At 42.8% G+C, this 21,695-nt stretch overlaps 1 protein-coding gene and 1 long non-coding RNA gene across 2 annotated transcripts; one reads left to right on the top strand and one right to left on the bottom strand.

The window, feature by feature from the left end:
- Window positions 1–968: 968 nt before the first annotated feature.
- On the top strand, window positions 969–12,896 carry CD164 (CD164 molecule). Its single transcript, XM_030489802.1, has 6 exons — window positions 969–1,235; window positions 3,873–3,956; window positions 5,414–5,491; window positions 7,556–7,678; window positions 8,827–8,907; window positions 9,829–12,896. Exons 1-6 carry the CDS (start codon window positions 1,112–1,114, stop codon window positions 9,987–9,989), a joined length of 651 nt encoding a protein of 216 aa, XP_030345662.1. The 5' UTR covers window positions 969–1,111; the 3' UTR covers window positions 9,990–12,896.
- Window positions 12,897–14,352: 1,456 nt separating this feature from the next.
- On the bottom strand, window positions 14,353–20,704 carry LOC115609484. Its single transcript, XR_003991876.1, has 3 exons — window positions 20,692–20,704; window positions 20,469–20,471; window positions 14,353–14,437 (listed from the first exon to the last, which is right to left on the bottom strand). It is a non-coding gene; the product is annotated as an uncharacterized LOC115609484 (long non-coding RNA).
- Between the last annotated feature and the right edge of the window lie 991 nt (window positions 20,705–21,695).

The raw sequence follows: 21,695 nt of genomic DNA on the forward strand, positions 1-21,695 counted from the left end.
TGCCTGAGTTGGCACTGCACAGACTGCTGAGGCAGGTTTACATGAATTTTTACTTGCAGAGTCCACTGCTGATGATATACATTGACTCAAGCTGCCTTAGGGCAGAAACAATGGACAGACTCAGAGGGGGGAACTCTCCCCCGCGATCAGAAGAGAATCTTAGAATTGTTTAGGTTGGAAAAGACCTTTAACATCAAATCTAACAGCACTGCCAAGCCCACCAAAGTGATGGGGTCACCACACAGCCCTCTCCAGGTGCTCTGTCCTGTGCAGATGGAGGCAGTGATAGTTAAGGTAAGGATTATAGCTGTTACAATGCCTCCCTCCTAGTAGCAGACATTTCATGACGGAGCCACCCAAACACCCAGCACAGGCGGCACCAGCACTGGCTTGGAGCACTGCTGGACATCCCGGCTGCTAAGCCTCATGTGGGATTATTACCAAGTGATCATTTAAACCATTGCGTACTATTTTCTAAGCGTTTTCAGGGTGGAAAAGGGAGAGGGAAGTGTGAAGAGATGAACCTCACACCAGTGGCAACCGCTCTGTGAGAGACCCACCACAAAAGCACTGCATCGGAGCTGGCAGAGGCACAGGAGCCGGTGCCCAAGGTGCGCTGAGAGCAGGGTAAGAAGACAGAGCCCCCTCTGCACGGCTGGCACCTGCGGGAGCACCAACCCTCCACCGCTACGGCCACTTCACCCATTGACGCCCACAGCAGCGGAACAGACCAACGGCACCCTCGACGTACGGCGCCTGCTCGGGAAGAGCCCCGTCCCCACGCCCCGCCTGGCCCCCAGCCAATGAGCAGCCGCCGCTCTGCGGCCCCCAGCGGGGGGCGTGGCCTCCGTGCGGACGGGGCGGGGAAAGGGGCGGGCGGGGAGCGCTTGACGCGCGGGCAGCGCTGTCCCGGGGCGGTGGGGCCAACCACGTCACCCTCCCGGGCGGGACCGCCTCCAGGCGGCTGCGCTCACGTGACGCTGGGGAGGGCGGGGCGGAGCGGCGCGGCGGCGCTCAGAGGGTGCGCGCAGGCAGCGGGAGCGGAGCCGGGTGGAGGGGAAGCGCCAACGAGCGAAGAGCCGACACCTCCTCTGGCCTCGCCGCTGCCGCCATGGGCCGGACGCCCGCGCTCCGTGTCGCCGCGCTGTGCCTGGCCTGCCTCTGCGGGCTGGCCGCGGCGGACCTGCCGAGTCGCTGGGCGCGCGCGGTCAGCGCGGGGAGCGCCGCGACCGTTGGTGAGTGCCACACGGCCCCCGCCGCCCCCTCCCGCCGGGAGTTGCTGACGGGGCAGCCCCGCCCGCGCCCCGCCCGGTGCCCGGCGCTGCGGGGGAAGCGGGGCGGGCTCCGCGCACAGAGCGCGACCGCACGGCCCCCCGCGCCCCGCGGGGACAGCGGGAGCCCCGCCGCGCCGCCTTCCCGCCCCGCGGGTGTGGGGGGCAGCGAGCCGCCTCGCGCTCCCTCATAGCTCGGCCGCCGCCGCCCGCGGCGCTTGGGCCGCAGTCGCCGAGCTTTTACCCGCTTCCCTCTGGCTCCTCTGTTCTCGCCTTTCCCCTCGCTGTGGAGGGTTTGGGTGCGCGCGGTGTGGAATCCGTTAGCGCGGTTCGGCACCGCCCCAGACACCCCCTTCGCGCGCAGCGAGCCGCTAGTAGCGGGTAGATTTGTGTCAGTAAAATATGAGCGGCGCGTTCGCGTCTTGCGAACTTAGTACGGGTCAAACTGCGAGAGTTACTTATGTACGCTTCGGTGGTCTGTCACCGCTGCGCGTTGTCCCGAGGTTAGCCGCGTTACTCGTCCTGCTCTTACTGGCTCTGTGAGCTGTTTGCTAAACTGCCTGCGTGGCCGAGAACCGCAAAACGTGCCGCGTGCCCCAAAACGCTCAGGGAAGAAGTTGTTCTGGAGGTACTTTAGTGTTCTCTGGTCGCACTGCATAATGGCGCTGGGCGCAGCTACGCGTGAAGCTGTTCCGTAAGCTCTGGTTCAGCCCGTCTAGACTTCCTCTTCACCCCTACCACCGGCGGCGTGGTGTAAGCCGATATCGAGCGCCCTGTCGGAACCGTGCGCTGCTTGAGGACTGCCGAGAGTCGGAGGTTAACAACCGCTCCGGTGCAGCGGGAGAGGGCAGTGTTGGTCCAGCAGGACAGGCTTCTGCTTCGTGTTTCCAGGTTTCCTCAAGCGTAAGGGGAATATCCACGTTTACCCTGTGTAAGAGTCGGGTTTATCTTGGGAACAAACGTGAGCTTGCCTGCACTTAAGAGCTGAGTTTGTGGTACTAGAGTTATTTCTTCAGTGAAGAGCAGGGACCTGTGGATGGGGGCAGCTGGGGAGCTTGCTGTTATCCCATATAAAGATCCTAAGAGAGCCTTTCACAGCAGGATTATTAGCACTGGGAGAACATCTGACAGTCTGCCACCGGTTCTGAAGCTGACAGCTCATTCTTGAAACCTTTTGCTGTGATAAAAATGTCTCCCAATCCCTTACTCTTGCACATGTGTTTCTCTAATCTGGGAAAGCTGTTTTGAAAGTAAACTAAACATCCTAGTGTGCACCTGGTATTAGCTGGCCGTGCTGACTTTCCTGTCTCCACAGACACGCTGTGCTAGATTTTCTTTGTACCAGTGAAGAATTTACAAAAGAGAACATTGTTTATTCATCAGAAGTGTGGTACATGCACTGATTGTTCCTCAGATGTATACCCAGAATAACAAATGACTTTTCTGAAATCTGTTATCCAGAAACTGTCACACAGCTCTTAAAATGGTTTAAGTGCCTTCTTTCTGATGGGAACAAGCAAGTCTGTTTCATACCTCACTGATGCAAACCGGCAAAGGTCTTTTCACATCTTCTTGCATTTCTTAAAAGTGAAGAAATAGTGCTAGTATTTCTAGCCTCATATTACCGTAACTAAGAGAAAGGCCAGGTGGATTCAGGCCTAATTCAGATTACAAGAATGCTAAAGTTAGTTGATGTATTTGTAGCTGTTATCTTGAGATGTAAATTACCGTGCTGTTTGCCACAGATCTGTGAATAGCAGTGTTCCCTTCACTAGGGAGCAGAGCTGAGAAAAGTGAAAGGTCACTCAAAGGTGTCTGGAGTAGGTGGATATGATGTGAAATGTGCTGGAGAGAGGAGTTGTGGGTTGTGTGTGGGTTTTCTGCATATGATGGCTGTATGACTAAGTCTTAATTAAAACTTCTGTGGTAAAACTGTAGATTGGGAGAAGATCTTATTTGATCGAGGTAGTGGATGTGTTGTCATTGTGGTTTTAAGGCAATAATGTTTGGCTGAGATTGATGTAAAAAAAGCAGCTGGACTGGTTATGTTGCTGGCTTCTACTGTGATTAAAATATGAATAATTGACTTACTTTCTGCCCTTCTTTTTGTGCATATGTAGGTGAAGTCCTCTAGGCTCTTGTCATTATTTCCCATACTGTAGGGCTATTCGTAGCTGGCTGTATTATTACCTAAAGGAAAAATGTAATCTAAAGGAACAAGGCTCTTGCCATCTGAGGTTTCAGTGAACTTCTGCAAAATTAATTTGGACTTCGGTAACTTCCACTAGAGTGGTACCTCCTCTATTGTCTTAGTTTACTGTGGTTAGAGGTTGTATCAGGCAAGATCTTGGTGTATATGTGGACTCTGGTTTCAGAGTATTGTAGCGTCTGAAGGGAAATACATGTATTTGTGTTTTGTCAAATGTATCCTTAAATTCTAGCTTTTGGTTGTGTGTAGTTCAGTGGGAAGGATTGTGCCTTAATCCAGGAGATGAACACAGGGGAAGGTACAGATCTCAGAGTTGTTTCGTGGGTGAAGATGCTCTTTGACAGTGGCAATTTTGTACTAATCAGCGCATTTCTTATGCTTTTTTCTTTTAGGTGTCTGTGGAAACATTTCTAACTGCAGTTCGTGTATTGGGAATGACACAAGTGTAGCAGGCTGCAAGTGGATCAGCTGTGAAGGTAAGGAGGACTAAACAGTGCAGATCCTTACTATGCCATGCAGAACCTTAAACCCAGCTAGATGTACTGTATTAATGTTCATTGCACAAATATACTGTTCTGTTTGATAATCTAATGGAGCATTAACTATAAGTTGTATCTGTTGTAGAGAAAGTCAAGGTGTTACGTTGAGACAGCTGAACGTATTCAAATAACCCCAGATTTTTAAGGCTTCTAATTTATATCTGTGCTGTTGGTAAGCTAATGTTTTCCAGATGGTTCAGAATGTTTGTAGAACAAACTAGTCACTTGTGCTTGCTGTTAAGAGTCATGAGTGGGTTCCAGTGTGCAGGGACATTACTGTGCTTCAGTCCCTTTTGAGGTTTTGTCCTAGAACTGGTGGTCATAACCACTACTCCTGCATTGAAGTGTAGTAACGGAGAGGAGTCCATTAAATAAGATCAGCTAAAGAGTAGTGTTCCTAAAACTAAGAATTGCAACCCACTGATGGGAACATGACAGAGCCAAGGAAGCATTAGCTAGTCTCATTCAGAGCCTTGTTTTCCCTCATTGTGGGAGAGTTGGATATAACTACATTTAGGTGACCTCTGGTACTCAGGCCTGGAGGAAATGAAGTTGCTGTTGACAAAGCCCTGCAAAGACTACATAAGTAGTGCTCGGGTGGATTATTTGTACATCTTATGTGAGGTGGAAACAGTTTCTAAGAGGGCAGAATGGGTTAACTGTGATAGTGATTTTGTAGTATGTGATTGTAGATGACCAAGCAAGGTTATATAATGAAGGTTAAGGTGCTTCGGAACTAATGAAAAGTAGTTTGGATTTAACTTGCCCAGTACAAGAGTGTCCTTGAAGAAGCACTTCTGAATTTTGCATGTGTGGTCTGACCAACAGGCACATGTGCAAACACCCAAGAGATCTGTGTAACTTCTTGGGGAGAGGTTGAAATCTGAGGTAAGGGAGAACAGTATGCAGGCAGAGAATAAGAAACTGTCTTCAACAATTTCAAGGTTAAGGATCTGTTTAAAAAGCTAGAACTTAAGTTCGGCTTGCATGCAGAATTTAAGACAGTAAGACTTTTTTTTTTTTTATGATGCTACCATAATGCAAAATGTTCAAATTGGAAAATGCCACAAATAGTAGAAACACTGTCTAAATCTTTAGGCTATGAAGAAGAAAATACCAAGCTATACTGTTACCGTAGAATCGTGCATAACCACGTAGAAGTGTTGCTTAAGTATTGTTTAGAGTGGTAAAGTAGCTGTAGTTTAAGAAAATACTAGAAGTTTTCTAATTATTAATACAATGCTGAAGTCCTGCATATTGAAGTGGCTTTATGTTATCCTGGCTAGAAGATGGTGTTTAGTTTGTCCTGTGAACAGTTTATTACTATTTATGAACAATGTCTCAAGCACTTTCAAGTTCTGCTGCTGTAAATATTCTTGGCTCTTTTCTGACAGGAGACACAGGCATATGTGTAAATGAAACAGAAGTAGCTTCGATGAATGAAAGCTGTACAGTTGAAGAACAGTGTTCTTGTAAGTATTTAGACACTCGGTTTTCACATTGTTTAATGTGAAGCCGTTGTGTTTACAACTCCTTCATCTGCTGACCTTTGTTAACATGCCTTCTACAATTTACATAAGCTCTTTGCTGCCAGCTTAAACCTGCGATATGTGATACTAAAATACACAATTTTGTTGTACATTCAGTTTACTGTTTACTATGGCTGCTTCAAGAAGCCTGACATACTTTACTAGGCACGTGTCTCTGGCTGCTACCTTGGTTTCTCAAATTAAAATGGGTGATGCTTCCTATTAGATCTAGCACATCCTAAGGAATTTGTTAGCATCCTCAAGGCAGTCAGCTTAATAATCAACAAGAACTTTTCATCTGCTAAGTCTGCTGCTTCATCTGAGATGCAGGAAATAGGAAAAGCTTATGAACCTTCCAGTTTTAATTGTTAACTAGCACAACATTTCATGCAGTTCTTAAGTGTAGGGTCTGGTTTATAGAACTGTGTAAGGTATATACTTCATGCTAGGAACATGTTCAGTTGCATATCTACTTCAGTCTTTTAATTTGTGCTTGCTGTGCAAAGCACATTTGTGGGATATGAATAATTCAGATTAAATCTTGAAATTCACTGTTGTGAAAGCCCACCAATTTAGTTTTTCTGAAAGCTGACAAAAAATGGACTTGAAAATAGGGATTTTCTGGGTTTGAGATCTGGAACAGCAAATGAAAATCTGTAATACTCTAGAGGAGTTCAGCAGTGCTGCTAAAGAGGTTGGCTCACACCAACAGAGATGAAGCTTCCATGCTACTGTGGTGGTGGTGGTGGCAGTGGCAGCCAGTCAGATATAATTCCACTCGGGCTTCCTGTGTTGTTTCTAAAATTGTAACAATCTCTTTTTAATCAGGAGTGTTAAAAGTGCTGTTTTTCGGTGCTTTGCAAAGAGCATGGTGTTACAGTGCCTTGTTCTGTATCTAAGAGTAGAATTTCTCCAATCTGTTCCTGTTAAACTGGTGGTGACATTTATCGGATTGTTGTGTTTTCGCTTCTGCGTATTCAAGGAAACCTAATTGTCACTGTTAGTAGAGGATCTTTGTTGGTGTGAGAGGAACCAGTATACCTTATCAGCTCTTACAGTGTCATGGCTTAGCACTATATTTGAGGATTGACATGGAAGAACGTCAAGGCGACCCTAACCTGACTTGATGTGAATGTGACCTGAGAGAATGTATATTCTGATGTATCAGCCTGTCTCTGTAGAAACAGTCAGCTCTGGTTTCCCACCATGCTGAATTGTTTCAAGGTGTAAATAACCACACTTAAGTGAGCCTGAGCTCACTTCTGGACATAAAGGCTTTTGGACATAATGGTATTTCCGCAGGAAGCTTGCTGGTGTGCTGGTGTACTGGTGTATGATTAAGCAAGAGTTTAGATAAACTGTCCATGTGTGATTAACTCAGTGCAGTAAGTTGCAGAAGGCTTCACAGTTACGGGGTCAGTGGGGTTTTTTTGCAGCACATGCTGAGGTTGACATCACCTACAACCAGCAACAATTCCTGGAACGGGAAGCTTTTTCTTAAGGATGTCTTGGTTTCCCCCCACCCCCTGCCACTTCAGCAGTCTAACCACTGATTTCTAGTTGAGCTTGATAGGTCAGATTCAGTTTTAGTTGCAGTGAGGTTGGGAAGCAGTACTGAATACCTAGTGTCCTGTTGTGTAAAGCATGCACAGTTCGTGCTTGTACAGTAGGACTCTTCTCCCTTCTGTTTGCTTTGAGGAACCTTGAGTTGGCAGTTGCACACTGGCTTGATTGGGTTGCCTCTGACAAGGTTTTCCTTGTAGTTGCTCATGCAACTTTTGCTGTTAGTGTGAATTGAACATTCAACTACTTTGCAGTTTCAGACCAAAACTGCAATAAAACTTGGTGCTATATGAATTCCTTAAAACACAGCCTGTTGCTGTTCCATTTTGTGGCTTTTTCTTGTTGGTTTTGTTTTGTGATTTTTTTTTTTTATTTTTTTATATTTTTTTAGTTAAATACTGTGATTAATCTCTTAAACTCTTCATTCTTTCATGGCTCCTACAGTTGTTCTTCCCAGTAGTCCTGCACCATCTTCCAATACTACCACAGAATCTTCCAATACTACCACAGCATCTTCCAATGCGACCACAGCCAGTCCTGCTACGACAGCCAATACTACTACTATAGGTAATACGGTACCTCTGGACATAGAATGGCAGTCAGCTAGGAACTGGTGAATAAAATAAAGGACAAGGGCTTTTTCCACAGATCACTGCAGTAACCTGACCACCAAACATCTGATGTATGGAATACGTAAATGGTCCCAAGCTTTGGAAGAAGGGGATTTTATAAAACTAACAGAAAATGCTTCTTTACAATATAATTAAGCATTGGCTCAGTGGTAATTGCTTAAATTTGATTAGTCATTTCCACTAAGGATGAGTTTGATTGTTTTTTGGTTTTTTGGTTGTTGCATGTGCTGCCATCTTAAGAGTGAAGTTTTTTAAAAATCTTGGTGTTTGGTTGGTTTTGGGTGTTGTGGTTTTGGTTGTTATGGTTTTTTTACAGCATCTGCTTAAGGGAGCTGGGGGGTAACAAGTTGGTACTTGATTAGGCTCAGAACAGCCTAATGTATGGCAGAGCAATGTTTACCTTTGAGTAAACCTACAAATGTTGGCACTTCTCCCAGGCACATAGTGGAATACTGATTAAATTTTTTTAATGCTGATCTGCGGGGGGGGGGGTGGTGGTGGTCAGAGATCCAGTGTTCTGGCTTGATAGCTTATAGGAGACAGTCTAGCTGCAGCTGAGTGTTTGCTTATTTCAGTGGTGTCATTCAGTTAGTGTTTTTGAAGATGGCGGGGGGGGGGGGGAAAGAGGAAGTTCTGCTATCCTTTAAATGTTTATACCTTAAGGTATCACTTTAAGTACGCTTTTTAGTACAATAAACACTAACTGATTCTGAGGGCTGTTTAATGAAAGTCCTTTGCCTTGATGCAGATTCTCAGTTGTCTTGAAACAACTGTCTTGATTTGTGTTCAGATACCAGCCTTTATGTCGGTACTTGAAAGAAAAGTGGTTTTGTCTGAATGAAGAATGAGTGTCTGATCTGTGGAGAACCTTGAAATATTTGGATAACATTAGTATGCAAGTTTGAAAAAAGAAATCCTTACTGCAGAAACTTGGCTAAATGCCATGCAGCTGAACATCTAAATTGTGTGGGGTACAGTCTGAGGTCAAAGCTTATTCTTGTGAAGCAAAACAAGACAAATGATTTACATAAGAACTTTGCTCTTGAAGTTTATGGTATGCATATACTGTCTTCTCTCAAACAGCTAATGTCACCAGTGTAACTACACATCCTCCTCTACCTACAACTGCCATTAGTTCAGCTACCACAACACCCAGTATTCCAGGTAACTGCTACTACTAGCATAATTAACATGTAAAATACTTAGAAATTAGTGTGATTTTAGAAGTGCATCTTGAAAGACCTAAGTGTCAACATTAAAGTAGTACTGGTATATGTGCTGTCATCGCTTCTAACTTTATGGCATGTCTGTAATTTGAAGGAGAGGTATGTATGTAGCAAGGTAGAACTCTGAGAAACAAAGTTAGCTGGTGAGATATTAAAAGTCAGATGTGTTGGTCAATTTAAATCAGCTGGCTGTTTTTAATAGTGTGGCTGGAAGTCACTTGTTGACTCACTTATGTTTGTGGGAGGTGGTATTTTGGTTTTCACTTCAGCATAATAGTGATGGAAATAAGCTGAAGTATTCCATTTCTGCATCAGTCCTGAATATGATATTTCATGAAAAGCTCTCATGAAGTAAAGCTCTTCAGAACCAGCCATCAGCAAATGGCTGTTACTTCCAGTTTCATATGTGTTGTGGCTTCAGTTAATTTCTTTAAGCATGACTCTTGTCTAGTAGATGGAAGATAATAATTTAACTTGAATTTAAGCAGAAAATTGGAGCAAGCAGCAGACATTGGAAAATGTGTTTCGAATCTGAGTATATCAGTAACAGACTTCATGTAAAGGAGGAAAGCTTTTGCTTTTTGAAGTACAGAAGGTCCAGCTGGGACTTCCTCAGTATTGAGGTCCAGAGCAGTGCAGTTATAAATAGCTCTAGCCTTGTACAAACAGTATTTAATCAGAATTTCAGCATCACTGTTCTAAATGCAGCTGCTGACATGTCTTTTTTATTTATTTTTCGTTTGTTTCCTTATTGGTATTTGATATATTGAGTAATCTTGATACCAGGAAGCCAGTACGAAAATCTGGAAAACTGTTCTGAGCAGTGTGTACTTACAAACTCTGATGTCGTATTTAACAGGTACAAATGCTACTGTGACTCCTGCACCTTCTCCACGCAAATCTACGTTTGATGCTGCAAGTTTTATAGGCGGAATTGTCCTTGTTCTGGGTCTGCAGGCTGTTGTTTTCTTTCTGTACAAATTCTGCAAGTCAAAAGACCGAAACTATCACACACTTTAGGACCTGCCCCTTTGTAATGGACTTGTAGCCCAACACCTGTAGTTCACTGAACCAAAATATTTTCTGTTGCTCATGGAAGACAGCAGTTCATAATATCATTCAAATCTCTAAAAGAAGACTTTAAAAGAATATTTTTGCAACATTATACTTGGCAAGATGTGACGTTAATCTCTTCAACAGGAGTACTTGGAATATGCTGCATGGGTTCTAATGGCTGTCTTATTTTCCTTTAGTGGCTGCTGCTGTGGGACTTTTTTTTTTTTTTTGATATGCCAAATGTAGACATTCAGAGATTCTTATTCAGTGGCAACACTGTCTTGAGTAGATAATCTTGTGATGACTTGTGAAGGCTAATTTAATCAACATTTGATACAGTATCCCTTCAGCTTTGTCAAGATGTGAATTACTGGTGACTGACTTCAGGGAGTGAAATACCATTTATACTAGCGTATGGCTCTTAAAGCGTGCTGCTAGAAAGATAAAATTGTAGAAGTAGATGATGTCTTAATAGAATAACATAACCTTTTTTTTTTTTCCTTTTTTTTCTTTTTTTAATTTACACAGGAATAAAGGTTGCCTGATGAAAACTGCATTCCAAACAGATATCCTACACCCTTTTCAATTAATGTTGCAGGTGAAGAGGGGGTGTAAGGATAATCCTTTTAAAGGGAAAATGAAGATTAGTGCCTCGAAAGACTAAAAATCAAAAGGCTGCCAAAGTGTCCCACCTATTTCAAAGATAAAGCTATTAAATACCAGCTTTAATTAGGATAATGGAATATATGTGACTTGAGCATTCCAGTTAAAAACTTTTTACACAAAGTAACTGTCCCTTATTGACCTTGTGAGGGTGGAGAAGCATGGTACAGTAACGTTCAGCTACAGACAGGAACTTTGTTTACCTTTTGTTTTGGCCTACAAACCATAAAACTAGTGATAAAATTTGGTTCACTCCCTGTATAAAAAGGCAACAACTTACATTTATATTTGAAATACTGATGTTTGGAAAATCCTTGGAATTTTCTTATTCAAACGGTTCCTAAACTTATTGCAATTAATTTCAAGGTTTGGTTGGTTTGTTGTTTGGTTTTTTTCTACCCTCCAGTATGTCTGCTTGCTGAAGGAGCAGTTAAGTATAATTCAGAGGATCTGCTGATTTAATCCTAGTCAGGATTACTCTAGTCCTGGGACAGCCAGGGCTACACCTTTTTTCTTTCCCCCTTCCTGGCATCAGGTTGGTGTCACCCTCCAGTGAACCGGTAAGGAAATCTATTTGGCCAAATAGTACTTTTTTCCTTGGCTGGATCAGCCATATGATCTGAGTATCAAAGGTACGTCCTCTCCAGTGACTTGAGCACCTGTGAAAGTAAACCCACAGGAAGAATGAAGTAAAGATGAAATTCAAGTGGTGGATGTAGCACATAATACTTAGCTTTTGATGATATACTTTGATCATCAATTTCAGGAGAATCTGTAGCACTGTTGATAGCTCTGACTTGACTGGAATTTGGCACCTAATACAAAATGATGCATTGATGCAGATAATAGTCATGGCAGTGGAGCTTAAATACGAAGCAAGTTAAGTGCACTTCAGTTGGAAACTTAAAGTGCATAGTGTTGCTTTCTTTTGTTCTTCTAGTTCAAATGGCATTGTTTCTGTTGTGCTGAATAGAAAATGCAAATTGCTACAAAGTTACTCAGCAGTACTGTATCTTTGAGTTTATTAGCTTTTGATTTTCCAAACAAAACTAAGACAATCAGCTCAGGTTTATTAAAAGAGCAGAGTGAGCAGCCAGTTTCCAGCAACAGTATGTGTGTGGGTTAGATGGTATATCCTTGGCCTTATTGTGAAATCACTTAATCTGTCCTTTCCTTATCTCAGAACTGTTCTACTACATTTATTTGTTTAAGAAGATATCCATGAGCTTGTATTCTCTGCTTTGCAATGAGCAAAATAATCTGCTAAAGTGTGATAGTTCTCCTTCAGCTCAGCAAAGCAAACTGTATGCCTAGTACATAATTTTTGGGGGCCTCAAAGGGCTATCTTCTGGGTAACTTGCAGAAAATTGCAACGGAACACTTCATAGCATGGAAGACATTATAAACTATTGCTAAAATGCTTATTTGTGAGCTAGGCTGACCCTGATTTAGGTTGCTGATAAAGCGTGCTGGTAAAGCAAACTAAAAATAATTTTTAAAGTGCCTTAAAGTTACTTAATCTTTTGCCTCAAATTTTGTTTAAAAGGGTAGAAGGGATACCTTGCCTTAGTTACTAATTTTTTCTTGGTGCCAGCAATTGCTACTTTCCAAGACTATAAGAAACGCAGGATCTCTGACATGTACAGATGCCAACCTGAAAAACTCAAGCTTGTACTGTATCAATTCAGTCATGTTCTGGAAGGCCTGCACTACGCACCACTTGCTTGTTAGCCTAGCCAGCAAGGTATGATCCCCCATTCACAGAATTCTGGCTAGGATTGTTTCCCTTTCGGTTGTTTGGGTGGAAGGGAGGCTGGGTTATACATCTTCACCATGTGCTTGGCTGCCTCACTATGATTAGTAATTACTCCTTTGTGAAGTGGCAGTATGGGCTGATCCGTGCTGTGTATTAGCAAAAAAAACCTGAGGTAACAACTTGCAGTTTTTCTTGGCCTTGTGTTTTGAAGTGGAAGGTAGCTCATAGATCTGTAGTTGTATTTGCCCCTACATGAATTTTAGGCACTGAACTGTAGTGACTTTTCAAGTTATCTGGCTTTTTCTTGAAGCCAACTTGTGCAAATATCAAGCTGTTATGAATGTTCTCTGCAAGTGTTGCTGTAAAAGTTTGTATTTTGTCTTCAGTGGAAGAAAACTGAAACAGTTGTAATCGCGAAACCAAATTGATAAATAAAAATCTGTTGAATGGAATTTTTCTTGTAAGTTTAATTTGAGCAACCCCAGAGGGAATTGTCTGCTGACTTTCTGGAGATAAGAGCCATTTTCCATAGAAACTGAGGAACACTGTAGGGAAAGAGGGGGAATGAAAGGTTGAAGAGTTAAGTTAGCTCTCCTAAGTAGAGTATTAGCTCTGCATTTGTTATGTGCAACAATACTGATTCAGATTTAGAATAGTCTCCAAAAGAATTCTTTAGTCCATGTTTTCCATATTGAACCTTGTTTTCCCCTTAAGGCGAAAGAACAGCAAGGCATTTAAGTGTTCCAGCTGCAGCAACCGGTAAGGCTTAATGCTCCTCTTTCCAATAGCAAACCTTGTAATAATACTGGATGTCAGCTTGTAAGGCGGAAGAAGGACTGTTGTTCCAGGGAGGCTGTAAATAACCCCTACATTGTGGCATCTTTTCACATTAAGATCTTTGACCTTCATGAAAAGGTATTGCTCTGAGCCGTACTTCTTTCCTGATGGCATGAGAGAGAGGAGGATATTTGCTAGGGAGTGACTATGCTTGAAGAGAACAGAGCGAGCACAATTCTGTAGTTACAGACCGACTATAATGATAGCTGGCTCTGAGTGAGCTGACCTCAATAGTTTTACATCAAGGCTTTGACGCTTTTGCGGGCAGTGAATGTGTCACTAGGTAGTATTGACATAACTTAGTCTCATATAGGAAGCTGCAAAAACTCCAGTAGTATTTTAGGAAAAGCTGTATGGAAATGGAGGAAACCTGATGTGCTTAAAATTGCTGTGCCTTCCAGAAAATCATTTACTGCACACAGTCAAGGACTGAGTTATATTTTTGTTACAGTGCAGCACTGGAAGCCTCTGCACAGTTGTTTATCCCTATAGTACCAGTCTTGCTTACTGCTGTTCTTTGAAGGCAGTCTTCTGTAGGTATAGCATTCATTCAGAAATCGTCTTTGAATTTTGCTGTATTGAGTACTACTTGAAGTGTTTTTATCAAGAAGCTGTAATTAGCTGGAGACAGCCCTTTTTACTGCTGCTACGGTACAGAAGTGCTTCATACTGATGATATTGTTCTACTTCCAAATTGGCATCTGGTTCCTGGAATGTGCTAGAATCACGTTTGATGGCTTCTGTAATGACAGCTGTCCTTCATTTCAGGCATGCCTTAAAATAAGTGTTATTTGATAACTAATTCCACAGGATTCTGAGTATATTGTGACCTGTTTTGATGTAGCAGCAAGTGTAAATGAAATAAAGCTTGTTTCAGTAATGGTGAAGGATGTAAATCTTATTCTAGAAATCCTCATTCTCTGAATACTGCAGCATTTCTAGCTGAAGTTAGAGTTCTTTACTGAGTATTTAACCAATGCAATGCTGTTAAAGCTTGCCTGAATGTAATTCAAGTTCTAAAGTATAAAACAAGGACTGAGGTACTTCATTACTCAGTGCTCACAAGCAGGCATGTGGATGATGCTAAAAGGCACATAGTTGGTATTCTAACTCATCAAAAGCTGCAATACATTTTGGCACATCTCTGAAAGACAACCTTTATTGGCTAGGCTATAAAAGCAAGCTTTTTTCCATGCAAGAGAGGGGCAGACACAGATATGCTTTTTTTTTTTTTCCTCTCCTGTTCTAGTTAGTGTAGCACAGAGCTGCCCTTCCCGTCTCTAGGAGGAGGGGAGAGAAGGTGCTCGGGAAGGTGGAGGCTGGTACTTTTGATGAGTCATCTTCAAGCAGGCATCAAAGGTTCAGAGTACAGGCAGCAACCTCTGGGGGTGAGGGCACTGCATTGGGCAGGATGTGGTGGTTGGGGGGTGCAATAGGAAAGCAGTTTAAAAAAAACAAACCAAAAACCACCAGACCCCAAGCTTTTCCTCTAAGCACTTAGCTGTGCTTTGCACCACTGTGTTCTAAGGTTACCACAATAAAAGGAAGCCTTTTAATTCCAACTGCTGCCCTTTCTGCAGCATGCCGCATTGTCTGCGGGACGCCATGTAGTGCTGCTCTTATTCAGAGGAGGATCTGCATCATCCAGTGCCTAAAATGGGTTGGCAGGTAACCTGACTGGAGCCGATATTGAACGCTGCACCCAACAATGTTGATGTACATAATGACACTGCACTGGAGTATTGCTGCCTCGCTTTGTATGTAAAATGTTTTTCTTCAAGGTTGCCAGTTCAGTGGCATTTCCTAAAATACTCTGTAGTGATTAAAAATACATGTGGGTTTACTTCCAGGCCAGCCTTTGTTTCTATGAATACAGCAGGAAGAGACGTTTCATTTAGGTGTGATGATAGCCTATCTGCCGTTCTCTCCTTCAATCTGCTAGGCACCTGAAAGCATAAGTAACATAAGAAGAGTCACCAACCATGGCATGGTACTCAAAAAAAAAAATAAAATGAAGGAGTCTCTCCCAGACCTTTTCTGACTAAATACCTCCCTCCTGCCTGCTTTCGTTAGTTGATTTTTGGAACACTTGGGAGCCATACATACTTGTCACCTTGCTCTTAAAGATAAATCTCAAGAGGGGTTTGATGTATTATCCAGATGAAACCTGCCTGTGTATGTATACAAATCACAGCTTGCAAATCAGTGAAGAATTTGCTCATTTTGCAACTGTATCAGCTTATAACCAATGCCATCATTTACTGTCATTGGTCTTTGAATGTTTCTGGTTTTTCCTCTTCCATTGCTGCTTCTTGGGTCAAAGTTCAAAGGATGTTGCTGGTAATCCCCATGCTGAGTGGATGGTGCAAGCTTGTTGCTCTAGACCTGAGTAGCAGAACATACAGTGTTATCAACACCACAGAATTAAGACAGAACTCAAGGACATGCAAAAGCTGTTGTTTCTGACCTCTAAGAAGAATGTTAAGATAAAACAAACCAAACACACACAAAACACTTGGCATAGTACTGATAGAATAATAAGTTACTTAGTCTGGAAAAAGCGGTTCATGGATGATCTTGACACAAATTAGAACAAAGCCTATTTGCAACTATCTGCAACTTACTGCTCACAGCATGCCCTTTTCATTCATAGTAATAAGTGTATCTTTATTCCTCCAGCAGGAGATATCGTGGTGAGGCAGAAAATTTTTGCTGCCCCAAGTCTACTTCATTATATGTGATTATTTTTCCCGCAGCTCTGTCTTTCCAGGTCCCGTTGAAAGCCAAGATTAAAAGGTGTGTGGGGATGGGTGTTACTGATCTGTTCCCAGTGACACTTAATTCCCTAGTGAATTGTAGTCTTTATCACTGTAGATTCCTGAAAAGCAGGGATGTAGCCACTTAGTGCCAACCCTTCAGCCACTAAAACAATCCTCATTGTATCAAATGCTATGCTTCCTATAGGCTGTAATGTGATTCAACCCTGATTTGTAGTTTGTACAATGTGGGGTTGCTATAGCACTTCTTAAGCTTACGTTAACCTTTCCCACTAACTTTGGGTGAGAAGGAGCGGGCGTTTTTGCTGTGTAGCTGTAATCCTGCCCTTGTTAGTTGAGACAGTGTTCCTCCTCCTTCCCAGGTGTGACCCAAGATGTTTCAGACCACATTGCTTTGCTGTTTCTGGCATTATTTCAGGGTGGGTATCTAAGGGACTCAGGCCTTCTGCTGAAGCAGCAGGAGAGCAGCTTGCAGCTGCCCAGAGCTCACAACTTACCCAGTCTGGTTAGGCTGCGTTCAGCATCCGTGAATCCTGAAGCAGGGGCTTGAGAGGACTGTCTACACAAGTGTCGCATGAAACCCGGAGAGAAGTGCAGCAACTGGGACAGGTCATGGCCTAGTGCATTAGAGAGGGAAGAAAAGAAAGATGTGAGGATGGAGAAGAAGGAATAGAGAAAAAGAAGACATGGCTCAAACTGCTAATCTACAGGAGTTACAAACTGGCTGAAGTCTTAGTCTGAGGGCAATTCCTGGAGTTGATGTGACCTGTTTCAAAGTCACCTTCATCTTTACAGTCAAACCAGGGCTACTGCAAGTAACAGTTGCCACCCTGACGCAGATAAGTCTGAAGTCAGGGACAGTGCAACTCAGATTAATAGATAAGACAAATCTTTACATGATGCAAGTCTGGATTGTTTTATGAGAAGTACTAGTATTAATGCATCAAAACATAGAGCTATTTAATATTGACTAACTACCCGGAAAACAATTTCTTATACTGCTTGTACTATGGACCAACAGCTCTGCAGTCTTCCTTCTACCTTTTTGAAAGGAAGAAAAAAATAACACTACCAAACCTTCACAACATCCATCTACTGTTACAGACATAGGAGTAAAAAAAAAATAAATCACAATGCAAAGTTTTAACACATTTCAGACAAGGTGTTTATATAGTTAGATGGAGCTCCTATGTTAAGCATAGAGAAATCCAAGCTCCTCAGCCGATTTTTCCAGCTCTGCATCATGTTTTACAATGGTAACTCACTGCAGGGGAAAAAATAAATCGTTTCCTTTGTCACAGGAAATGTGGCATAGTAGCATCAATGTCACAAGTTTTGCAGCAACTTTTCCCCTGAACTTGATCGGTTTAAAGCAAGAGAAACCAAGTATATTTGTGCATTAAAGATACCTCCCTGTTCTTTATTTTCCCATGTTTGATTCATGTCTTGTCTTCAGCAGTGTGCTAATGAGCATTTCCCAGTTTCCTATGGCAGGAATAACTAACATTTACCTGCAGAAGAAAACTATAATTAAATTTGTAATACTTTATATTCTTCATGGCGCCTTGAAAGATCATTGGAGTTTTTTATGTTTATTCCATTTACTGGGAATTTAGGTATCGCCCATCGATTTTTCTTGCATGCGTTTGTCAGACTGACAGTAGGATTTGGTAACACAGAGAAAAGCAGCAACTTAAGGCAGGTAGGAGTAGAAATCCCTAATCAAGCTTTTTTAAGCTACATGAATTACGTAAGCATTATGATAAAAAGTTACCTAACAATCAGCTGAGAAGAAAGATTTTTGCTAAATGCTTAAGTTCTGGGTTACTTCAATTAAGGGCTAGAAAGCTCTCACTGCTGCTTTGACATCCTCTAAAAAATACCTGCAATCATAGGCATGTACCTAGGCGAATTACAAGGGTACAGTCTTGCTTGGTTTCCCCCCATGATCTGTAATTAAGGTGTTCCAAAACTAGAGCCATTAATGACACCTGATGTCCTACGACTTGGGATCCTTTGTTTCCCAATTGCCTCCTCCCCCCAAATGCAGCTCCCTTCATATTTCCCATGACATCCCTACAATGCAAAAGACAACACAAGTTATGGTTTGAAGTTACTAACTTGAGAGTCAGTGTTTCTTGTGCTGCTTGAGCAGCTGTGGTGTAAGAAGCCATATGGCTTTTGAGTTGTCCGACTTTTCCTCAAGGCTGTTTTAAGTCTTTCTCCTCTACCTAAATGCTTTCATTACAGAGGACATCTTCTCTTTCATACTTGGCTTAAGTTTCCTATTGCATCAAAACTTAAGGAGGGATTTGGAGATGTGGACACATTGCTCATTAAGACTTACTTCCCCAAGAAAGTGAGTTACAACACACAACCTATCTTTACCTGCAGTAACATTCCTCTGGGAAACTGCAGCTTCCAGGTCATAATAAACTTGACACTTGTCCTGGGTTCAGGACAACATTCATCATCTGAGAGCTCTGCCTCAAAGCAGGGGCCTAGATTTAAAGGAAAAGATGTTATTGCCCTATGTGCTCTTGTGAATGAGAGGCCATCAGCTCTGGCTGGTTGAAATAATCTGTAATCACAGCTTTGCTAAACATATCCATAATCCCTCTGAATACAAAATACGGCACAAACAGTGCAAATTCTCATCATTGTTTAACAGGAATCTGCATTTCAGGCATTGCTGGAGGAAGACAAAAACACTACAGAGGCCTTTTCTCACAATTCTCTGCATGTAACTGTAATTAGACAAGACCCTACTCCGCCAGTTTTCAGGGCAGAGGTATGTAGGAAAACCAGCAGCTCTTCCCCCATCTCTTCCACCAACTCTGTAATTTGCCAAGTTTAAATATAAAGTTGGTTAGCATTAATGACCACGTAGGTGCTAGCTGCAGCTGGGACTGTTGTGTGGTGATAAAAGCCTGTGCACTGCAGCTGCCGTTTTCATTCTGCTCTCCTCACAGGCTGATACAGCTGTTGACATCTCTGATCTCTTGGAGGCTTATTTTGTAAACACAGCAAAACAGTTTAAAGCCCCATCGAAGACAGACACTAGACAGAAAATCAGTGGTCTCGTGTCTGCACCAGCTGCTTTGGCTGTGTAAAAGTCTCTCGTATGATTTTGTTTAGAAAACATGCCCGCACCCTGAGAAATTACTCCCAGCACAATGGCATTTGTCATCCTGAGTCTGGAAAACAAACAGCCTATGCTTTCACCTTGATGCTTTAGAAGATTGAAGACAGAATATACTTTGCTTGGTTCACAGGAGAGGCATTCAGATACATTAAACCTTTTTCTCTGTCTAGACCAAGAAAGCAAGGGCAAGGAGACTTAAGTGACAGCAAAGTTGACAGTTAGTAGATGGATTTATCTACTTAAAGTCTAATCAAGGGGTTGCCAAACAATATTTTGTTCTGCAGGCTACGCTACAAAAGAAGCACTGCACATTTCACAGCCAAAAGCCCACTCTATCAGGTGCGCTAAACACAGATCGTATTTAGTTGGCCAAATCCGTTTCTAAATTGAAGTAGTTAAAGCTCTACAGCCCCTTTTACAGGGAGATAAATTGTAAAAGTGGACCTGGTTACTCAGTTACACTAGATCAATGATTTGCCAACAGATTAAAACTCCGTACATCACTTCAGTACAATGGCATCAGTTTAGTGAAAACTAACATCATTTCTGTGGCCAGACTGGATTAAAGCAGTTCCCCAATACATTCGTCAGTCCAGAATTTGGTAAACAGTGTAACGTATGTGAAACAGAGGTAAGGGCAGAGTTTGTCAAATGCAGAGTAGATAAAGCAAAAGGACAGCAGTTTGTCAGCTCTGGTGTCAAAGCCCTGCCTGGGAAACATCACAGGGAGAGCCAGGAAAGCAACAGACACTGCAGATCCAGGAACATGGCCCCAACAGGGAAGCAGAGCCCAAGTGAAGGTCCAAAGCTCCCAGTTTAGTCTGGTGACAAGGATGGCAGTTACAGCCTGGGGCACACCACTGGGCTACAGCCCAACAGGGGATGCACTGCCGGCTGGAGCCTCCAGGGCACTGAGCCCAGCCGCTTGCTGCTCTCACTGCTGCACCCCTTGATCCCCCCAATAGGTGCATCACAGCCCTAAGCCCCCAGCAGGCAGGGCCCAGCACAGTGCCAAGGCTTCTGCTGCAAGACCCTCATCCTGAGCACTTGAAGGGCTCAGAGAAGCTCTAAAGCTCAGACATGAAGACATACTCTCAGATGTGGTCAGACAGTGTTAAAACTTGAGACATCTCTCCAGAAATGCTACTGGTTTCCTTTTTTCAACTCTGCATTATAAACTTACTTGCATTTCTTTTTTGACTCCTTTTTGTTGAAGATAGCATGTTTTAGAAGATTTTTCAGCTTCCTTAGTCAGGCATCCCCACTTTCTGCTCTTTTTCTTCCACCTCTTCCAGCATCTACTGTATGTTTTCAGCTTTCACTGCACTCAGTACTTGTCTCTTTTTGGCTTCTGGTTATCTTCCTCTGTTCTACTTCCAATAGCATTTGTTTCTGCAACATACAACCATAAAGACTTCAGACCTAAACTACATTCCACCCAATTCCCACACACACCTTTTTCGATTTCCTTTCAATTTCCTTGATGACCAGTCCTTGAATGTCATGCCCAGCTGAGCTGAATGAGGAGAGACCCAATCCCACATAGCTCGGTACTCAAGATAATGAAACGTTGGCAAACAAATCTGAATTATCCTATGATCTTATGAAAGGACCACAGTCAGCCCCAAACCCAAAATAAAATCTGGGTTGTGGGAATGGGGAGCACAAGGGAATGGTAGTGGGGAGTGGGAGCAGAATGCTGTATTTACAGCATTGCTTGTTAGAGAGAGAAGCCTCAAAACAACATTCACATGTAGAACTCATTCAATTGTAAATAAACGCAAAGGCAGTTGCTTCCAATTTCCTCAGTCTGCCGTAATTTGCTTTCAGCAGCCAGCCTCTGGTTTGCATGTGGAACTTGTTTTAAAACAACATACAAACAAGGAAAGGGGGGGGGCTTTTTCAAACATAGCTGTTTATACAAGGTGTGTAGAGACAGCCAGTAAGTATGGCTACGTTTTGGCATCTGTATTACAATTGAATGCAATGGTATTGCAAGCTACCATAATAGATCAAACCCTCCTGTACAGCCAAGGGTTGTAGAACAGAGTCTGCTATTTGTAAACACCATCGTCACAATCTGTAGCAAGGAAAGAAATTAGAAAGAATAGAAAGATCCAGAAGCTGATGTCAGAAACCAAAGAAAAACCAAAACAACAACAAAAGCAGCTGCTAGAAAGATGGTAGATCCAGTGAGCCTTTTGGAATTAAATTGACAGCTTTTCAGTGAAGAAAAGCAATTTATCAGCCAAAGGCAACTCCACTCTGGTGACAAATATGAACACACAGAGCTAAAAGCAGTCACAGCCCAAACATTTTTCCTTGGGGAGCTCACTAAGCCTTACTAAGGTTGGAGTTTCAGATACCAATAGGCTCAGAATGGAGCAGTCAAACCATCAGATGTGACTTTTTCATATCCCATTTACATTCATTACCCTTGTACTGGAATGAGCAAGTTGGTTTGGCTAAACCATGTTTCCCAGAAAGGCATC

The sequence above is a fragment of the Strigops habroptila genome, chromosome 6 (genome assembly GCF_004027225.2).
Source record: "Strigops habroptila isolate Jane chromosome 6, bStrHab1.2.pri, whole genome shotgun sequence".
Lineage (NCBI taxonomy): Eukaryota > Metazoa > Chordata > Aves > Psittaciformes > Psittacidae > Strigops > Strigops habroptila.